Genomic DNA, 21,336 nt, shown 5'->3' with positions numbered 1-21,336 from the left:
GAGATACGATTAGTTTTGCGAGATATTGCGTACCTCGGCACCAGACGCAGAACAACAGTGCTCCATGCATGCAGCAGCATTCCTCCGGCGCACGTTGTCACCCGAGACGCCGATGCGTCCAGTGTCGAGCGTGAAAGTGACCGTGACTCGAAAGCGATCAATCCGAGATTACGGACTCTTTTGCACAAATCTATTTTCGGCGACACAGGACATAGATTTGCACTGAAACCGCATGCGATGCCTGTTGGGTAGCACTGAAACCAGCGTTCTCGAAGCAAGGGACGCATATTCTCAGACAATCACTGAATCACAGCCAGATGCGTAGCAGCCCATGCTGCGGCTGCCATCTCAAGCACCATAAACAGTGCACGTCAGTGGGATATGGATTTCTTCATTTTTGCTGCGCTTTTCTGACGAAGCCACACACTATGCGCTGTGCTTGGTATGCGAAAGCCATTGCCACATGTCGGTAGTGACATGTGGCCATGCCACTTCAAGCAGGCGATGAACAAACAAGATGACGGTGATGAAGTGTTCCCAGCATACACAATCACTTCCTGTGCTTGGTTGTTTTTGTAAACAAAAATGCCGGTGGGTGTCCATGCAAGTATAATGTGCTGACATTTTACGCAAGCGCAGAGCAAAAGCTTTTGAGCACTCTTTGGAATCTGCTAGCCTTGTGCGAGTACGTGATATGTGGGGTTACGTTCCAGCAAATTTCATTGTCGAGGGGTACAAAATGCATTGAATCCTATGGGCATTTGCCAGGGATACAAAAATATTTTATTGTCGCGAGAATTTCTTAGTCCTGGGATTTTGTTATTGCAGGTTTCGACTGTAGTAGGTTGAAGTTGTGATTTTCAAAAAGATAAGCTACTTATTAGTTAAATGTGCAAACAATACCATTAAAAGTAATTAATAGGCATTTCCCGAGAAGAGTTCACCACCTCTATTTTTTCTAAAAACATGTTTGCGACTGAGAGTGAATCCAAGGCGAAAGCGGTTGACGTGAAACAGTGCCGGTACTTTTAAGTACCATTGTAGTATCACATCAGCAGAGCGAGCCAGAGGATCACGACATCATGGCGCAATTGCCTCCCGAGTACTGAAACCAAAAGTGGTTGGTAGAGGCAAGTACTATAGTAAATTATTTAGGGCGCTCTGGCGCATGCCAGTACATTGCTCAAGGTTTATAGTGTTTAGATCGTAACACAAAACAATTACAAGGCGAAAATGTTTTGCCAACATTTCTTTTAACTGCACCGTAGAATGTTTCACATGTCAACAAGGTGCCCAATTTGTCATGCAACGAGTTTCACATTGGAGAAGAAAAAAATATACAGATCCCACGCACTGTGGGAATCGATGAAAGCAAAGCTATCTGTGCTGTTTGTATTCAGCGATGATACTTGGCGATAATGTTGACGGCATGTGACAGTCCTGAGGTCGTATGCCGGATGTGATGTTATATGTTGCCTTGCCTGCACTACTTGTATTTGTCCACATAGTACGCAGGACACCGAGAGATGTCATTCATTCGCTCATTCCTTTACCGAAGAGAGCCCAAATGAGCAATGCTTTCTGACGATGCATTTTCTTTCTCCCATGTCATGTTATGTGAACTGCAATGCGCAGTCGTGTAATGGGTAGTACCCGTTACACGACTGCGTCGGTACGGGATCCGGTTCTACCCATTCCCTGCCTCCTCCCTGGACTGTTTGCTGTTGCGCGTGAGCACAGAGGTAAGCACGGCTGCTCCTGCAATGCTTCTACAAGTGGGGGGGGGTCACGCCTAATTACGGCATTCAGGGGGCATTGTGGTTACACTCTACCAAAACATTCTTGACGTCGCCTACCTCGTCCCCACTTTTATCTACGTTTCATCTGAACTTGCATATTACCCAAAAGGTAAGTGCTGCAGTTCCTGCAACGCTTTCGAGAGGGGTCACAGACGACTCCAGCTGTGAAGAGGCTGATGTGGCAACACCCAGAGAGCTCCAGAGGGCATGGTGCAACATGCCACAAGATGGAAAGGTCCAAACGAGCTTATCACATCGGCTTTCCTCTCTGCGCCGTTCCTGCCATGTTCTATATGTATACTCGAACCACCCCTGACGAGACGTACAAGGAAGCAGCACAAAAGTCAAAGGAAGAGGCAAAAAAAGAAGCTTCGGTTTAAAAAGAAACTAGAGCTACAGGTAAATTTTACTCACCTTCGAAACCTCCTCGTTCTTGTCTTCAAGGAACGACTGCAGGAGCAGGGGGTCGCTGGAGACAGAGAGAGTGAAAAATTTGTCAGCAGTTCAACTGATCAAAGTCCCTCCAAAAAAAGTTAAATAATTGACTGGAATAATGTATACCTATACTTCTCACTGTGAACATTCCCGCAGTGCAATTGTTTCCGATCAGCAAAGTTTCCTACAAAATTTCTGCTTCGTGTATTACAACTACAATTTTGTGGATGAAAGGCAACATGAAATCAGATATCTGTGCACTTTCGCACTTCCTGCATGCGACATACTTATTCTGGTCGGGAGAGCAAGTAGTGCGCCGTGGCTGTTGGTTGCAGAGATGTGTCGCTCTGCTCTTTCTGTGGTAAATAGATTCAGATCTTGGATGGCTTCCATGTAATACAATTATGTCATACTTTGTGACATAAAAGCATCCATCTTTTTGTCTGTGTGTGTGTGTGTGTTTTTTCATATGTAACACACTATGTTTTTGGTCACTATGCACGCAGTGAGAACAGAACGTCTCGCATTTGTAATGCTGCCTGCTATGTGTGAAAGTATAGTAGGCGTAACTTAACCACTACACTTAAGACTGCAGAAATGTGTTTTGATGCACACCACTCAAACAGGAAACGCTTGCTCTATTTATAGTACCGTATGTTCATCCTAATTTATTGTTATTTTTTTCACGTTGTGGTCTCCGTCGGTGTGCACAAGAAACACCCAAAGAAGCTTCCGTTCTAAGCCTAGCTCTAAGTTCTAGGGCTGTTCGGGTAGTGACAAGGAAGCTGTCTCGTCTCTGAGGTATGCATTCTTGTTCTGAAGAATGAAATACCAGCTCACTTAACAAACCATCCTCCTGAGATAGAGTGTTATACTCATATTCTAATGGACCTCAGATGAAATCCTAAGGAAACAGAGATATTTTCTAGTGTTTTAACTCGCGAGAATAGCGGCTAGCTTGAAAGCAGAATGGAGAGTCTAAAACTGGAGAGTCTAGAACAGCTGCCGACGCCACAGAATTTCAGTTCACTCAGCCCCACACATAAACTCGCAACGCCACACAAGAAATGGTCAATGCGGCACGCCAGCTGTGCAGTGAAATATTACAACGCACTGAAGTGTTTTAAAGCTGGTGTCACACGGACACTATTGGTCGCAATCAAACCCGATACGGATCGAAATTCCTGACTGCTATTGGTTCCCTCAGCTTGCGCAAAGGAGCCAATCATGACCGAGCAATTCAATCCGGCTCGGGCTTTATCGCAATTAAAAGTATGACGTGTGACACCCGTACTACGCGACTCTGTCATGGCACAGCATATTTAACTTTAGATTGAAAAATTGAGCTCCGTAGAATTTAATATTGGGTTCAGAGGGATAGCACTCACTTTATAACGTCAAGCAGACATCGGCCCCCATCATCCATTGCAAAGGTGCCTGAAAGAAAGAAATGACCCAAGCAACACCGTTAGAGGATCCGAGACAAGAGTAGTACGAGACTTGGCCAATAAAAAATCCAGTGTTAGTTTGGCATGACACAGGCAAAAGGTACAGCATTGGCAATGGTTAGTGAGGTAGATGGTCGCGTCTGTGAAGAGCGGGAAACGAAGGCGAGGGACGCGACGAGAGCACACGCACAACTGCTTGCCACAGAATGTGGCGACAGGTGAAAGAAAAAAAAATGGAGAAGATAATGCAACAATGAGAGCGTATCACCTGGGTTGAACATTCCGAAAACATGGAATAGGCCATGCAGAACTCTGATTTGCTACTGAGGGCAGATTGGTTGTGGGCCTGGTGTGGGAAGGGAGAAAACAAAACAAAGAAAAAAAAAACATGTGGACCACAAGGGGGGAAAAACAAAACAAGAACACATCTTGTCTGTCACACAAACACATACAAACACAGCGACAATATGCCTCCACATAGCTCCGCTTCTTGGCCCACAAGGAACTGGTGATAACGCTTGGTAGAGTAGCACAAAACAGACCAACTTCACCACAAGTATTGGCTTGCAAATTCTGAGGCAGAAACTGCCGGTAGTTGTAGCTTTTGGTGTGCGCAGTGGTCCGAAAGCCTTCAAATGCCAAGCAACAAATTTGCTTGTAAGAGCAGAGCCCCATTGGTTAACTTTGTGTTCAAGAAAGTTCCATTGGCTGTGCATAAAATGGTCATTCCCAAATAAACACACAGCCACAATTTTTTTACAGAAAGAGGCCCCCCAGACAAAAAAATCACGCTGCTGCAAAAGGCGGCAGTTTGGCCAATGATATCACTTCCACAATGTGAAACAATAATGCAACAGCTTATATTCCATTTCATATATCGGCGACACTTTCTACGGGATACCTACTTCAAGTATAACAACTACAACTTGTTCGGACGTAATATGTCTAATCACATGTTTGTGATTTCATATGTGGCGTACTATGCTTTGGTCGTGAGCATAAGCTGTATGCTATTGCCACTGGTTACAGAAACTTGTCACTTTGCTCATTTGGAAATAAATAGGTTGAGATGTGCAATGCCTTTTACCTAATAATTAAGTTATATTTTGCGAAATAAATGTGCAAGACAGCAGATCTCTTGGACTTGTCATTCCAGACTGCCGAAGCTCATCAGTGCATGAAGCAGTCCGTGATAACAATCTGAAGAGACCTTTAATGTTACATCGAATTCCATGATGTGTACCTTCATCTTTGTGATCATATGTGACACATAGCTTCTGTTCATGAATATGAGAGATCTTACAAGCCTTTGTAGCATTGCCTACTGAGTATGAAACAGAGTGTCTTCAGGGAAGCCAGTGTACCTGCAAGACAGCGGAGACCACTGGCTTCATGCTGTCAAGAGAAGCCAGGTGAAGTTGGTAAATTTTGTGCCTCAATGCCATTGGCGCAATGTAGCACAAAACACAAAGGACTGAATGGCCAAAACACAAAGCACAATCTAAAATAAAGGCTTCAGAGAACCCCTTGAGAAGTTTATGTACAGCTGCAATAATGAATCTATTTTATTAAGAGCATATTAGGTGAGTGTCTAACTGCCAGCACCACTGTTTGACTAGCACACTGGCTATAATATGGCGCACCTGTACATCCCAGAATGCCATAAACAACTTTGCAAGTATTCTCATAAAAAGCAACAGCTCTGCAATGTTTCAAACAATAGCCAAAAGAAGAAACAAGATCGATACTGAGTTCAACAGCTGCTACATACTTCTCAGATGCGTGAGCTGGTTCTATCACACTCTCTTCAGCCCTCTCGAGATTCGAACACGTTACTATTGTGCCGTGCTCCATCAACATAATATCATAACGCCAAGCACTGCACGATACATTTGAAATGAAATTGAACAATGGCCCCATCTATGCATCAGCAACAAAGCACAGTGCCTGCATACTTTAACCTCAGCGCTTTCTTGTAGTTTGATTAATGCTGTTGTTTGACATATCCTGCCAGCCACTGAGAAGAGATGCATAATGACGGTTTGCTTAATATCACTAAGTTTATGAACTTTCACTACAAAGAAGTTGTATACTATGGCTGAGAACAGTGCTCCAAATTGGGCACGATTGTAAGATGCCAACAATGGCGATGCTAATTACTTTTTTGTTGTCCCCTTTCAAGCAGAGGCGTTTTCTACTTACAAATACTACATGCTACATGATTCCACATGCTGTGCAGGATGCAGTTGTTTAGCTCACTCCATGAGTGAACGCTTCTTATGTTTCTTCTTCTCATTTGGGCACACCTCAATCCCTGATGTCTCACATAAGCTTTGTAAGCTAATGTGCGTTTGTAAGAACCAGGAAGGACAAACCTAATTTTGTGTTGTTATACCGTCGACAGAACAAAAGCATTTTGTTGTGTCATAAAAGATTGATGAGATGGCACCACTTGGCCGGGAAGGCAGCACAATAAATGCCAGATGTTAATACTCAGCTGATCAGCTGTATTGCATGTACACACATCATACAATGCTTTGTTAATGCACACACAACGAGCCTGCATCTATAAAATGCCTATTTCTTCAAATACGCGGGTTGTGTGTGTGCTCTGTGAGGCGCTGAATTGCCACTTTCACGTCCACAGCTTGTACAACGGGTTACCTCCAATACATGCTGCAACGTTCGCGAGTGCGACAGGCGGCTCAACGCTAGCAGTGATCCACGGTCGCTTCGCGGCTTGAGTTCTTCAACTCAGTGCGCCGATATCACCTCACAGACTGCGAGAGCTCGGCGCACGAACGCTTCCGTGCCTGCCCGCCAGGCATATCGCGGCAGCATCGCGAGCACGCGCTCAAACGCGTGCAGTCTGTTTGGCGCGAGCTCAGTGTGACGTATACGTGCGATCACGTTGGTAGCAAACAAAACCGGCAGTGCACACACAAAACGCGCGCGTCAGCTACGGCAGCCCCGCTTGAACTCGCGTGCCCCCGGACACACACATGCACGCCGTTCCGCCAAGCAGCTGATCGCGAAGCCATGCTAGCCCTCCGCGTCAGGGGCCACCGACGCCGTGGATTTTTTTTTCGTCGGTGATGCGCAAGGGCCCGGAATCGAGTGATCAGCCGTTTTAGTGCAGGGGGGGCAAAAACAAAGGCCTTCGATGTCGGTACTTCCTTCTCCCCACGGTGGGGACAGGAGCCCGCTCTTTTTTTTTTTTTCGTCAGCCGTGTGTCTCTGCGAGGCACGAAGGTCGAGACTGGTGGCGGGAGGGGGGAAGAAAACACCGTGATTTATTTTCGGGGGCTGCCGGCGGGCACGCGAGTCGAGCGTGATGCAAGGGGTTCTCTCGGGACACACACACACACACACTCAACACGGGGGAGTACACTCAAGGCGGCGAGCGAGGGAGGGGACGCAATTTACCTCCGTTGGTTGAGACTGGGGCGCGCTACACAGAGCCAACAGCGTCTCGGGCCATCCGAGACGCGCCTGCTTGCCACGGCGTCCCCGGGCGTCCCACACTGAGCACCTCTCTTGCTTTCTGTTGCTCTCTCGTGCGTCGCTGGCGGGCACGTCACTCCGGAGACACCACTTTCGCGGACCACGACGAGATGGAGCCGTAGCAGCAGCGCCGACGGCGAGCGCCCCTTGCCCTGCCTGAGCAGTCCTCCGACAAGGTGGCCGCCATGTTTGTTATGCTACGCATCTGCTGCTGCCACCGTTGGCCATTGCGTCCGTCTGCGAACCAAACGAGGTCGTCGCGGCGGCGGTCCGGGTTGGCGGTGGTAGAAAGAGGGGAGGAAGACGGGAAATAAAAAAAAAAGAATAAAAAAATATTTGCGGGGAGGCGGGGAAGGAGATGAGGAAAAACATGGAATTGATTGCAAATTAGTGCAAGTGAAAACCAAACCCGAGGCTCGCATTTGGAAGCTTTTAATGAGTCGACGCCGGCCGTGTGGCCGACGGACGAGCCCGTGCGAAACGACGCCGAGCGATGTGTGTGCGAGATTGCCGACACGCATATTCGAGGTGGGTGAGAGGGAAAAGGAACACGGTGGTATCATATGTTGGCGAGAAAACCGTGCGCAAGCTGGTTCATTGATGGATTAGGCCAGGCTACCGTTCTTCCCTGCGAGGGTTTCGCGGTTCAACGGCCTTTGCGAGGCAGCACATTTCTTTTTCTCTCGGGAAAAAAAAAAAAGCACGGGCATTGCGTTGAGCGTCTTACGAACGCGCCAGAACAAACAGTATGGGACATGAATGAATCGTCACGGCGGTAATAAAACTCGAGCGGAGTACGGAGGATGGGCGAATGGAACCCCGCGTCTCCGCCCGAGAGCGGCGCTCGGGCGTTTCTGCGCCGTCGCGTGCCCTTGACGACGAGGCCTGACGGGGCCGATCGCCATTGCCGGGTGGCTTCCGTGCACGGGAGCCCGAGGGAGCTGACAGTGGCGCGGGTCCCATTGGCCTGGCCGCTATTTGAGCCGCGGCAATCGGCCGTGGGAGGTGCGCTAAGGGACAAGGGCAGGCTCCGAGGGCTGTTGAGTTTGATTCGGCCCGTGACCCCCGAGCCACAGTGCGGGCTTTCTTTTTTTTCACCCCCCTCCTTCTCTCCGCTCTGGGGCGCGATTCGAGGAAAACGCCACGGGATGGTCGTCGGGGGCCAGGGGGACTGGCGCGAACACATCGCCAGCGCGCTGTCGTCTCGGCACGCTAGGATCGCGAGACAACTCTTCTAAACCAAAGCTCGGCTAGTTCGGGTACGCGATGTTTTCCCCCCCGAAAATTTTATCAGCAAAATAATATTCAGAAACACACTCACCCGTCATGTAACATGCCAATATCCGACCGTGCTCTCATTGGCTGGCGCAGAGAAAGCTTCACCCTGTGGTGAAGCTTTGCCGGCGCGCGGTTGGTTGGCAGAGCGCGTGACGTCGGCACAGCATTTGCGTAACGTGGGCTCCTGGGGCACCCTCGCGACGGGGCTGGGCGAAAGCGTAAGAGCACTTTTCCAGCTCTGTTGGAGCCAATTAACGCTTCTTCAAATTGAACTCGTCACAATTTGGCTTTAAAATGATACGCGGAGAAATTATTTTCGTTCGCGATGCCGTTCCGGGTTTTTCGGCTCTCTTTTGACCAAAAATGCGTGACGTCACGTGTTTCCGCGCTTCTCTTTCCTGCGAAGGAATCAGATGGCGACGAGAGCGGGCCGTGTGTGGAAGGTTTCTCCCGAATGCGCTGGTGCCAAGCGTCTTTGGAATGTCGCCACTGCTGCTGCTGCTGCTTCTCAGAAGGCAAGCTATCCAACCGGCCAGTTTTTGGCAGAAGCATTTGTCCCCGCGCCACCGTCCTGCCCATGCGTAGATGGCCGGCGACCATTTGTATGTTTGTTTCGTTGCCTCCTGTCCTTTGCCGCAACCTCTTCGTCGTCGAATGTCCCTCCACTCGGTGATGCTAGTCGCTGAGCAGGGCTCTCCCGACCCATGATCGTCCCGGAATCGTGCTTGAGTTCTTGTCAGCCGAGACATAGCGTTGATTCTGTCGACCGGTGTGGGCGGGGTTGCTGTTTGTTGTCGCAAGGCGCGTTGCTCTCAGCGAATGCCGCCGTAACCGTGCCCGCGCCCCCACACGCACGCAGTATCAAACAACGGCGTCGTTCGGCGAGCGTCAGCTCCGCTAAGCCCTCGGGTTTGCGCTGTTCTTTTGTTTTGTTGTTTTCGCTTCCGCCGGAGCTTTTCATTCCTCCTCTCGGAATCTTCGCTTCCCTTCCCCTCGCTCGCGTTAAGGCCCCCTTTCCCCACGTTGAAGCAAACAAGCAAGCCCCGAAGCCCGGTCCCAAAAAAACCTTGGCTCCGCCTCGCGCTAGACAGTGCGCCAGCCCCTTCGTGTGGGAAGGGCACATCCTTCTCCACCGTTTGCTTTTTCTGCTGCCCAGCCCACCGTCCGCCCTCGCCCACCACCACCACTGCTCTTCCTCTCCCATCGCACTACCTACCACACCAACGCGCAAACACCAGCAGGAAGACGCTGTATAAACGTTGCTAGATCCGCGAGCGAGCATTGTTCACACTTCCTCCCCCCTCCCACTCTCCCCTCGTCATGTGGCACTTGATGGCCCTTCCCTTTCCGTGTTCGTCATCACTCTTCTGCCGCTCTCTCTCCTTTCTCTAGAAGGACTTTCACCCAAGCCGTAGTAGCACGTGGTTGCACTGCTGCTTCCTCTGCTGTGCACCGGTGTTGTGCAAGCTTCCCCTGTGTACGTCCGTTTGATCACATCGGCAAAGGACACTCCCGGGCTTCTACTCGCCTAGCTGAATTCGTGCTCCGAAAGGCCATTCCGGAGGATAACTGTCTCGTTCCGAGTCGAGACATATACGTAAAGAGGGGACTACGCTAAAACTGCCACCCTCTGGCTTTCTTGTTCCCTCGAAAGCATTGAGATACCGAAAAATGTTTGCCATAGGTGTCAGCAGAGTAAGTGGATATTCATTCAGCAATATTTTTTTCTGGGCTATAATACTCACTCGTGCCTACTCGACGCGACCACATACTCGCCAAACGCTTCCCCAAGTTCGCAACCACATGTACGCGACCATTCAAGCTCGACGTCGCTGACGTTCGTTGATGGGTCAACTGGCACTCGCTCGTCGTCGTCCGCTTAAACTCGACGGCAGTCATTTCGGTACGTAACCCACGCACACTCTGTCCCACGTACGTCCGGCAGATCAAAATGAAGTGGTCATGAATCGGTGTACTCGGGTGAAAGAATACGCGCGAGGTCGCGGTTTCCTTCCCACATTTCGACGGAGGCTGATCGAGAACAAGCACTCGTGGATTAAGATTTACGCGACCGGGTCTCGAAACTAGCCTGGACCTCTCTCTCTCTCTCTCTCTCTCTCTCTCTCTATATATATATATATATATATATATATATATATATATATATATATATATATATATATATATATATACATGAGTCCCTTCTCTCTACAGTGTGGAACGGCTGGTCTGAATTTCCGTGAGATTATTAGGGATGATGGTCAGCCTGTTCTATCTCCACTACAAATAGGGATGGTTTTGTGGGTCAGTCAGCGACTTTTGTGTGTGTGTGTGTACGGATGGTATTGACATATCCTATCGAAGCCGAACAGGTGTACCGCATGTTTACCGGCTTAAAAGGCAAGAATGTATCCAATGCGCTGCATTAATATCATTTTTTTTTTCGTCATATAGCACGTTTCTAACACCACGCTTGGACCTAAGTTCGCGAGGACAGAGTACAGAGTGATTGAAACTAAGGTTGTTTACACGACAACGAACTGTTGTGCTAAACGCAGTTAAATAACACTAAAGTGTGGACAACATACAAACTTGGGTTGAAGAGAGCAGTTCGTGCTATAAAAAAAGGACGCCACACCTATTTGACAGAAAAATTTTGCTCGTCTCAGTTACGAAACGTCAGATGGAAAGCGGCGACAGTCACCCGGAATTCTGCCTCTTGTAGAACAGGCACAAAATGGAGAATGCAAGTTGACGATGCGACGGCAGTCTGCCAGCGAAAGACTTGTTAGATGTCATTTTCGGAAAAGGACATCCTAGCAAGGCATATGACTCAACCGAAGTGAAATGAAATTCGATACAGTCGATGAAGGACCGAATAATTAAACCGTCATGCCATCACCTAACATGGCGTCTCTCAGGACGCATTGCCCCCCCCCCCCCCCCCCCCCAAGCGCCGAGTTAGGTGGTTCGCGACGAGTTCTCCTCACGGATGAAGTTCACGCAAACAAACAAAACAACTCCTTATCTGAGGCGGTGAGAAGACGTATAGGTGTTCTCCGGTGTCGCCGTGGAGTCGCCACATTTGAAGACCGCGCGGCTGCGTTTATCGCGTGGTACGCGGTGGTCGCGTTGCCGTCCTCCCAGATCCGGGCTCGTCTGCACGAGTGCCTGTAACTAGGAAATGCGCTGCCAACGACATTCCTCAAGCCTCAGCTTGCCGCTGACAGCCATGGGTCCCATGACCGCCATGACCTTTTCTCTCTCTTCTTTCCTCTCTATGTCCCCCCCCCCCTCTTCCCCAAGGCGCCGAGCCGTGCTCCCTAAAAGGGTTCAAGAAAGCAGCGTATCTGCCCTCTCGACAATCTCTCTCCCCTTGCATGCTCCTCTGAAGGTGGGGAGTCCGGAACAATGCTTTCACTCTCTCTCTTTCTCTCTCGTAGGCGTTGCTCGTTCTTTCGCAGATGGTGTTTTCACTGTTCAGGCATTTTTTAGCGACAGTCGACACCGCACTTAGCCGATTCGCTTTCGACAAGCCGCGCTTTCCTCGGTGCCTTCCTACACCCAGCAGGGCTTCCCTGTAGCGGAAGCGGCTGCTGCCCAACGCACTGGCTGGTCCCGAGGGCATCGGGGCGCCTTTTTGTCTCCGCCGCAGCCGTGGTACTTTGGAAGGGGCCGCTGGTTACGGGTTGCGGACACAGTGAGCGCAAACGCGGACGCATAAACGGCTGCAGATATTTTTTTCTCTCTCTCTCTTTACTGTCCCGAGCTTCGTGTGCGTGCTATGGCGGACCGGCAGGGCACTGAAGAGACGAGCAAATCTTTTCGACACAAAACAGCTGGGGCTCATTTTTTCATATCTCTCATTTGGAGTCTCTCTCTCTCTCTCTCTCTCTGGGTCGTCGGAGATGTGTCTGAAGATTTCCCTCTCTTGATCTAGCCCAAATAGCCACAGCTATACAGTACCTGCATCAAATGGTTATCAGTTCGCAACGTTCCCGGTGGGAACGCGTAATCTAGTAGGGGCTGTCTTTTACTGAACGGTTCCTCTGTTTGCAAGAGAGTGAAAAGTTTTGTCGCGCAAGCAGAAAAATCGGAACATTGCAGTCGGCTGAGTTCTGCAGAGCTTCCTTATAACAGATCTGAAGTATATTGTCCCTGTAATGCCCAAACGCAGTTCCACGTAAAGGAAAGTTGACTTGTTCACCTTTACCTCTGGCCACGAGGAGGACATTTGCATTCAGAATATGATATTTATTGAAAGAGTGAAATTGGTTTGCTGAACTATACATGCACAAAGAAAAACTCCACGGTGTGAAAAACGCGGCTATGCGTTAAGTTTCCTGTGCTTCAATAATAATCTAGATGCATCAAAACAGCATAACATTTATAAGTTGAGCACAACACTTAGGCAAGTCGTGCAGTTAGCAGGGCAGGTAACCGGTGGTACGATGTCTCGTCCATACATAAGAACATACCGCGAGTAAATGTTTATTTTTCGTTGAAATGTGTAAAATACAACAAGGATAGTGACATTCAGTCAAAAGAAGAAGAAAATATCTTGCGGTAAATGTTTCAGCAGTATGTCGCGCTCAGGTGCTTTGGAAGCGGACTATTGGAAAAGGGTGGGGGAGGAGAATCTGCGCAGTAACCCCATGCATTGCCTCCTTCCCTATTCCGCGCGTCAGCCGTGAAACGCATGGAACCACCACAGCGTCACGCAGAAGCGGCTTCATTGGTTCCTCCGTGTCACACGGGCGTTTCGAAGGCCTTCCAACCGATAGTCAGTTGACTCAAAGTTCAAGTTCGAGCTGCTACACGGGCGATTTCGAAGGCCGCCGAATCAATGGTCTATCGAGTCAACGGAGCACCTTGCAACTCTATCGAAATCTCGATGGCCTTTGAGCAACGGAAGCGGAAACAGCGCGAACATGCCCTCTCGTTCAGTGTGCTCGTACTCACGGTTAGAAAGAAAAAATCAAACCGAACGCTCTAAAAATACTATGTGTGAGTGTTATCCATTATTCAATAAAGTGTTTTTGCCTCTTGAGATGTGCGAACACACACCAAAACGGCAGCCGCATCGAGCGGCGCAAATGTTGCCGCAGTTTCGCTACTCAACTAAACATATATGTATGGCAATGTATGTATGTATGTATGTATGACAACACCTTTGAGTCTAGAGTTGTGGCGTTTCAAAGGCCGTTGACTGGAAGGCCTTCCAAATGTGCCCGTGTGACACAGGTATAAAGCGTGCAGTCCTCGGGAACGGGGAGGTTCAAGCCTACCCATTTCAACCACCACGAGTCTTTTGAACAACACCCCCCTCCCTCCCCCCCCCCCCGCTCCCTCACCACTTAAAGAACACTTCCAAAGCCTCCGGTGGGCGTACCATACTTCTTCCTTGTCCAGTGTTCCTGCTCTAATTCAACAAGTGACGCCAGCTGTCTATTATTCGGAGAGAGTGAAAGCAAGGCGTTTAATAATAAAAAAGGGCAACCCCTGTGGTACTTCCGGCGAGGCGCTTATATTATGCAGATTGCTAGAGATACGTTTAGCCAAAATCTCTCTACTCAAAAGCAAAACCCAGCGGTTGGTTGCCTGCATGCAGGCAACACTCGTCCCTAAAGTGTTAACCTGACAAAGGCCAAATGCAAATACATATAAAGGAAAATCAAGTCAACCTTATGCCTGGTCACAAAAAGTATACATTCGTTCAAAAAATAAGTTTGCTTTAGTTAAACCTTAGTATAGTAATGAGTAATTGTGTGTGTGTGTGTAACTATCAGCGAACTGAGACATCGCTCCGGTGTATCAAAACCGCTACGACATGCTTGCGTCAGTTTCTGAGCTATCAGAATCGGCTTGTGAGTCGAGGGTGATCAGGCATAAGGTGGAGCGATGACACAGGCACTCTGGAAGTTTGCTGTAACGCAATTAAAAAACTGGAGTCAATTGGACAGAAGAGAACTTGTTCGGCATTTGACTCCATGGGTTGCTGGTATCGCGGAAACAGCTACATGGAATCTTGATTTATACGAGGAAACAGATACATTGTGCCGAACTAAGCGCCCATGACCGATATGTAAATTCGGTCACAAAAGTTCAGCGGACTCGGGAATTTCGAGAAAGCCGCATTGTGCCGCGATGCGTCGGTACTTACTATAGCCTCGAATCCAGGACTTAACCTGTAGCGCAACAATACAGCCACAAAGGAAGTAGCGTAGACTAACATTTTTCTTATTGGTCGCTGCATCATGTCCGTTGGGAAGCGCCAACCAACACATAAACATGTATTCCTGCTTGAATCAGAGTTACATTGTGCATGTAGTACGCCTTTGGGACCTATACGCCGTGATCCGTTTAGTCAGAAGCGAAATGCAAAAACACCCGTGTACTTAGATTTAGGTGCTCGTTAAAGAACCCCAGGTGGTCGAAATTTCCGGAGTCCTCCGCTACGGCGTGTCTCATAATCAGAAAGTGGTTTTGGCACGTAAAATCCCATAATTTAATCAGAAGCGTCATGGCCCTGACATTATTGAGCAGAAATTCGCGTATTGCCGTGGTACGCGTGTTCTGCAAACTTTTGCGGCCGCCTTGACTATGCGCACGACGGCGAGCTCCTGCAGCAAATTTTGTTGAAAGCGCGCTGTTCACTGCATATAACAGCCGGCCGTCCCTGTGGACTGTTTCATTCAGGACGAGGTCGAACTGTTCCTCCTACTTTGAATCATTCCTCTAACAGGCTCTTCGTCCCATACCCTGCAGGATATAGCATGTAGGCGAACATCCGCCGGCTAACCGCTCTGCTTTCCAATAAAGAAATCTTTCCCTCTGTCTCTCTCTCTCTCTCTCTCTTTCCGTCTATCATAGCACTTGCCAGGAAAATAGGAGGCTCGTCAAAGTACCTATCAGCACCAAAAGGTACGCACATACATTTATTTTTATGCATTAGCGTTCGTACGTGTTATAAATTCGTTATACACATTCGTGTTTTTATTTAGCGATATGCTGAGGCCAAGAATTTGAGACCGAAAGCACCGCACCGACTGGCAGTGCCGTCGGCGCCTTCACAGAGGGAGGGACGGTATGGGAACGCTAGAGCGGCATCGGAGCCAGCTGTTGGAAGAAGACGACATCGAACGCGCAAGCAGTGGCTGCAGGAGCCAATGCATGGTGACGATAGTTTTTGCCCGCACACATGAAAACTTCACGGAATCCGTTTCATACATCAGGTGCAACACTGTGGCAGCTATGCAAGTATAAGTGCGGTCTCCAAATTTTATCACTCCGCGCGTTCCGTCAACCCTTCGCTAGGCGCCAGCGGCGTTTGCTCGCTCGAGCATGCACCTGAGGCTGCCGCGACGAGATGCAGATAAAAAAAAACAACGAAAGCAAGTTGATGTAAAACAACGCTGAAGCAGCCAAATGAGGCATGGTTTGTCTGCTTCTAAGGGTAAGTTCTTATTTTCATTCAGAACTGACTTTATATAAAGAAAATTTTCACAAAAAGTGGTCAAAAGACACCGAACTATTTCTCAGCGCGAACGCGGCCACTGCAAAAAGTATCTATAGCCTGATGTATGAAACGGAGTATAGCCAAAAACAGCTTCGCCGTAAAAATCGGCCTTGCATTGGGTGCACGTTAAAGAATACCAGGTGGTCAAACTTAATCCAGAGTCCCCCTGTTACGGCGTGCTTCACAATTAAATTGCCGTTTTGGCACGTAACACCCAAGAATATATCTTTTTCAATTTCATGCGGCCCTCGGGCGATTAATAAGTTTGTTGAAAATTTAGTTCGAACGCATCTTCAACATCATTAAACAATATGCGGCAGCAGAACAGATTAAAAACTCGGAATGTTTCATCCAGTTTTGTCGGCCCTCCACAAGTGCGGACTCGAAAACACACTTCAGCTATGGTAACACCAACCATTTCACGTGCTTGGAAAACGGCCACCCACTTAGGACATTCGCCTGGTATAAGTCGTAACTGTCCGAGTCGTGAACTGTCAATGAAAGAAGATAAGCCTGCTAACTTACCGTTGACCTCTCTCCTCTTGGCTCATCCTTTCAATCAAAGTGTGGCATTAATCTGGACTCCCGCGCATGCGGGCCTTGCCGGAAACGAGGCGGCTCATGCCAGTGCCCGAGGATTTACAGTCCGGGCTCAGGCATCAGATGAGTCGGACCTCGCCACGGAGGAGGCGCCGTTTACAGCGCGGGATCGACTTATTACTTACCACGAAATCTGCACACACTACCGATTAGACCGCTTAACCTTTCCGCCACTCATGGGCAAATCCCCGCGTAGGTGTGAAGTTCTGTGGCGACAGCTGCAGACTCGCACCTTTCCGTCCCCTTACCTCCTCCACCGCATTCATCCCGCCATTTACCTTTCTCCCTCTTGTAAATTCTGTGTATCTCCCAGAGCAGACTTAAACCATATCATGTGGGGGTGCCCTAAGCACCCCCTTCCCCCTTTCCTCAAGCAATTAATATCTAGTGAGGAGCAGTGGGAGGCTGCCTTGCGCAGCTCCAGGCCCGATCTTCAGGAGGCCATCCTGGAGTGGGCTGAGAGGATAAAGGAGGCCTACTTCAAGTAGTTCCTCCCCCCACCCTCTATTCCATTGCCCCCTTCCCTTTAAAGAGGGATAAAGTTTTTCATCATCATCATCCTTCCACAACCACGTTTATTGGCCGATATCAGAGTGAGCCTCAGCTATAGACGACTGACCAGGGCCCTCTTGTGCTGAGCGATCGGGAAGTGACGAGACGCGCTCACTATTCCCATAATTGTCGCCAAATGCGTTCTTGACGCCTTTTACGGGCGTTCTTTCCCCCTCCTCGTATCCATCACCCCCTCCCCTTCTTAAAATTATTTTCCTTGGGTCACGGTCACACTCAACATCCACGCTCTTCGAATTTCCGTTGAACGGCCCGGAGCGCTAACATTCCTACATTTCTGCTTCTGCTTGCACTTCGAGGCCATTCACCTACCTGCCCTCCCACCTGGTTGTTGGGGCGTTTTTTTAACCTCCCTAGCCCAGCGCCCCCCCCCCCCATCTTGGTATATTTTGCCGTGCGCAAATCAGCTTTCTGTAGGACTTTCTTATCCTGTTTCTTGGCCTGTTTTAAAGCGAAGCTGTCTTTGCCTCTTCCTACGAATTTCCCACTGCTGCGGGTGAGGCTGTGGTGAGGCTGTGTTGCACGCCGCGTCGGGGACTGGTTCAGAGGGTGTATGACAGGAGCGCGGCACAGGAGAAAGGCGACGGGAGAAACTCGTCTAGACTCGTGCGCCGCGTCGAATGTGCACCCTCTGGAGCTCTCTGGGCGTCGCCAAATTAGCCTCTTGACAGCTGCAATCGTCCGTGACCCCCTCCGCAAAAGCATTGCTCAAATCACAACGCTTAAACCTTTTTACTGCAGTGCAAACCTAAAGGGAAGCTAAGAATGGTAGAGAGGAGGGGGCGCGAACTACTGGGACACGTGCCAAGGCACAAGAAAAAGACAGGACACGGCGCTACTTGCAGCTGAAAGTTTATTCGGAAGGGTAAAGACTTTGTAAACCCGACATGTCCTATGTCATCAAATGACATGAAAGCAAATATAACCAAAAAACAAAAAGACGACTTAATGGCTGTTAGAACTCCGCCCCCCCTCCCCCCCCCCCCCGCAGAAGAAGAAGAATACACGTCACTGTCAACATCACCGCTAATTATCGTCAATCAAGACAAACAGCACAGAAAGCATAGCTTGCATCGATTCCCACAGTGCGTGGGATCCACATATTCTTTTTTTATTCATAACAGCATGTACAAACTAGCCAAACAGCAAGCTCTTCTCAAGTTTATGAACATAGTAGAAGTCAGACACGGAAAAGAAAAAAGGGGGGGGGGGGGTGCGTTATGCGTATCCTAGACAAGCAAGTCGCATTATTTTCGGAATGCTTTTCTTCCACGCAGCAAGGTCGACGATTCGGTCAAGTACTAGAAATGACAAACTCTTCGACGACACGAAGGTCTGGTGGGGAGCAACAATGCCCCGCGAGTTTTATGCACGCCTTGGTCCCATCTTTACCTGCGTGTGAAATTTTAGCGCTGACCCCCCTCAGCAGTTATGGTTAAACACTACCCGGAATAAGGTAGAAGTGCGCCCTGAGTGGGGTCACAGTGTTCTGGGAATGGGAGAGGGGATCGCTCCCACGACGCCTCCACCCCCTCATTTCGGGCCGCCACTAGCCCTTGCCTAGCTCTCACATTCAATGGGGCCGCGCCATTGCACTGAGGAACAAACAGGCTGGGCGCTGCAAACAAAAGGCGAACGCATCTGTGTTCGTTCACCCTTTAATACTTGCACGTTTTATTTTTTTCTCTGGCACAATGCCTTTTTCAGCTTAGGTCCAATCAGCAGTGATTATCTTAATGTGCACTGTATTGGCGGCGAGGAGTTACGGAGTCGCCATCTATCGGAAGCGCCTCGCTGGCGTAGTATGAGGGATCACGCGGCGCGCTCCTCATAGGTTTTGCTGTCAGCGCTCACTGAAAACACCACGCGCGAGCTATCCCGGACATTTCCGTAAGTACTTTCGAAACGAGAGAAGTTGTTTACTGTCTAAATAATAATCTTGGGCAAACTGAAAGCACACAATCGTTTACAGACGCTATCTCTTTACCGAATACGGACAGTGAACGCCACTGCGCGCGGTCGCCGCAATGGAGTCTCCCGAACCGGCTTCTTGCGTGAAAGGTAGGTAAACGCTGAGAGCAAACTATGTGAAATATGTTCTTATAGTGTTTATATAACTAAATGGAGCGTAATAGAAAGAAGCCTCAATGCAGCGATCGCGCAGATTCGCAGCGACCGACTGCGCGTCTGCATGCTTGTCTGCGTACTGTTTCGCTTTCTCCGCGGGCGCGTTCTCGCACCGTGCCATGAGCTTTAGGCCACAGAATATGAGCATTTGACAGTATACAAGCAACCATTGTTGCGTGGCAGCTATCAGATCTGTTCAAAAATAACTTCATTGTAGAGACTTCGACGCCTACAGGGACTATGATGTGCCGTCACGACGATTCAATATTTTTTTTTCTTCTAAATTCTTTGACTTTTCAATATTATTTTTCGAGTTGCGTCGCACTGTATGTTTATCGGTGTTCTCAGCGTGCAATTTCCCGCTGCTCCTTTTTTGTGATCCAGTGCATTAATTCATAACACAAATATGACCATATGCCATGCTTTTTTTAAATGTGCTTCTTACCGCTGCCTTTCCACTCCACTGAACTTGCCAGTATCTATAGCATCGACAAGTTGATAAACCAAACCGTCATAACATTAGTCGTGCAGCAGACTCGGGCGAGCGTCTCAGTGCGCGTTTTCAGAACATCGCAGACCGGGCGCCGTAGCAGAAATCTTCCTCGCGTCTGTGCTTGCTGCATACCCGAGTTGTAGCCGATGACTGTTTGCCGGTTTTATGTTTCGCGAGCCAAGCTTCACGCAGCTTCTCGTCCTGCGGCTACATGTGAATAGCCTCCGTTACATGCGTCCGGCCCTGCGGCACCGAGCAGTAGCCTACCATGTTGCGCGCCTTCAAAGGCAGCCACTACCTATTGTAGTGCTTTCAAGCGTTGTAAAGGAGACACTCGAAGCGGGAAAATTTCGCCACTAAATGAGGACCGCAGCGTACGAGGGAATTCAAACTCGTTTTCAGCTCGCTTCGGCGCTCCCGAAGCAGCCGACGCGGCCGCTATGTCCACGTGATCCCTCCTAGCACGTCACGCCGACGGTGGCGCCAGCTTTTCCAGTGGTGGAGCTCGAGGCCAATACATCTTAGAGTTCGTAAGATCGAGGCACGAGTTTCAAATGCAGCTGGTGGTTCCTATTTTAGTGTACCCATATATAACTTGCAAGTAGGGCTGGTATGTATAAATAGTTTGCGGGTGGCGTCATGTACGCAGCGTCTCGCCTGCTAGCACCCGAACATGGCGGCCACGATGACGTCATAGCACCGTATCGTCACGTGTACATCGTTTTTACTATGGTATGGTATGGCAAAACTTTAATGAAGTCCTGCAGATAGTGAGTCTTCACGAAGCGGGCCGCTCCCACGTGGGAACCGGAAGGCCGAGCCTCTCGGCCGCATCGTGGACCTGCTGGACAGTCCAGAGTTGGTCAGCCAGACGAGGGCTGCGGAGAACCGCCTCCCATCTGGACGAGCTGTTATCGATGATAGAGCGTGACCGGGCACACCGCCAGAGTGTGTGTTCTAACGTGGCTACCTCTAAACAGTCCCGGCAAGTAGCATTGGTGCAAGTATTCGGATAGATTTTATGTAAGATCGACGGGATTGGGATACGCATTCGTTTGTAGTATATAAGACGGACCGTGTTTCACCGGGTCATCACTGTTATCGATTTGTCACTGGGCGCAAGACGAGGCTTTCGTGCTGTCACGTTTTTTTTGTTGTTGTTGTTGTTGTTTACGCAGCTTCTCGACTTGCTAGTAACCCCAAAGATGGCGGCTGCGATGACGTCAATGCAAACTATCTAGCCAGGCTTCTTGTACAACGGGTTAGCTTACTTAGACAAGCGATGCATTCTCGCAAGTTAACGTTCCTGAGCGCGAACCTTGCTCTTGTTCCTTCCTCGATAATGGTTAGCTCAGTGGCTATGGTGTTGGGCTGCTGAGCACGAGGTCGCGGGATCGAATCCCGGCCACGGCGGCCGCATTTCGATGGGGGCGAAATGCGAAAACACCCGTGTGCTTAGATTTAGGTGCACGTTAAAGAACCCCAGGTGGTCAAAATTTCCGGAGTCCTCCACTACGGCGTGCCTCATAATCAGAAAGTGGTTTTGGCACGTAAAACCCCAAA

The 21,336-nt window shown here is 49.3% G+C and overlaps 1 protein-coding gene and 1 long non-coding RNA gene across 6 annotated transcripts in view; one reads left to right on the top strand and one right to left on the bottom strand.

The window, feature by feature from the left end:
• Positions 1–8,784, bottom strand: part of LOC142560613 (uncharacterized) — a 50,805-nt gene extending 42,021 nt beyond the window's left edge. For 3 of the 5 annotated variants that reach the window (XM_075672831.1, XM_075672835.1, XM_075672833.1), the window contains exons 1-5: positions 8,508–8,784; positions 7,109–7,423; positions 3,951–4,028; positions 3,623–3,671; positions 2,214–2,268 (exon numbers count right to left, since the gene is read on the bottom strand). In XM_075672831.1, coding sequence (XP_075528946.1) covers positions 2,214–2,268; positions 3,623–3,671; positions 3,951–3,963 — 117 coding nt within the window. In that variant the 5' untranslated portion in view covers positions 3,964–4,028; positions 7,109–7,423; positions 8,508–8,784. The remainder of the gene's footprint in view (positions 1–2,213; positions 2,269–3,622; positions 3,672–3,950; positions 4,029–7,108; positions 7,424–8,507) is intronic. The other 2 variants (XM_075672834.1, XM_075672832.1) reach the window with 2 other exon arrangements.
• Positions 8,785–8,861: 77 nt separating this feature from the next.
• LOC142560619 (uncharacterized) overlaps positions 8,862–21,336 on the top strand; it is a 29,830-nt gene continuing 17,355 nt past the window's right edge. Inside the window, exon 1 of the long non-coding RNA XR_012823402.1 lies at positions 8,862–8,979. This is a non-coding gene — a long non-coding RNA (uncharacterized LOC142560619). The remainder of the gene's footprint in view (positions 8,980–21,336) is intronic.

The sequence above is a fragment of the Dermacentor variabilis genome, chromosome 10 (genome assembly GCF_050947875.1).
Source record: "Dermacentor variabilis isolate Ectoservices chromosome 10, ASM5094787v1, whole genome shotgun sequence".
Classification (NCBI taxonomy): Eukaryota; Metazoa; Arthropoda; class Arachnida; order Ixodida; family Ixodidae; genus Dermacentor; species Dermacentor variabilis.
The sequence above is the reverse complement of the archived record's forward strand: the minus strand, read 5'-3'. Positions and strand labels throughout refer to the sequence as shown.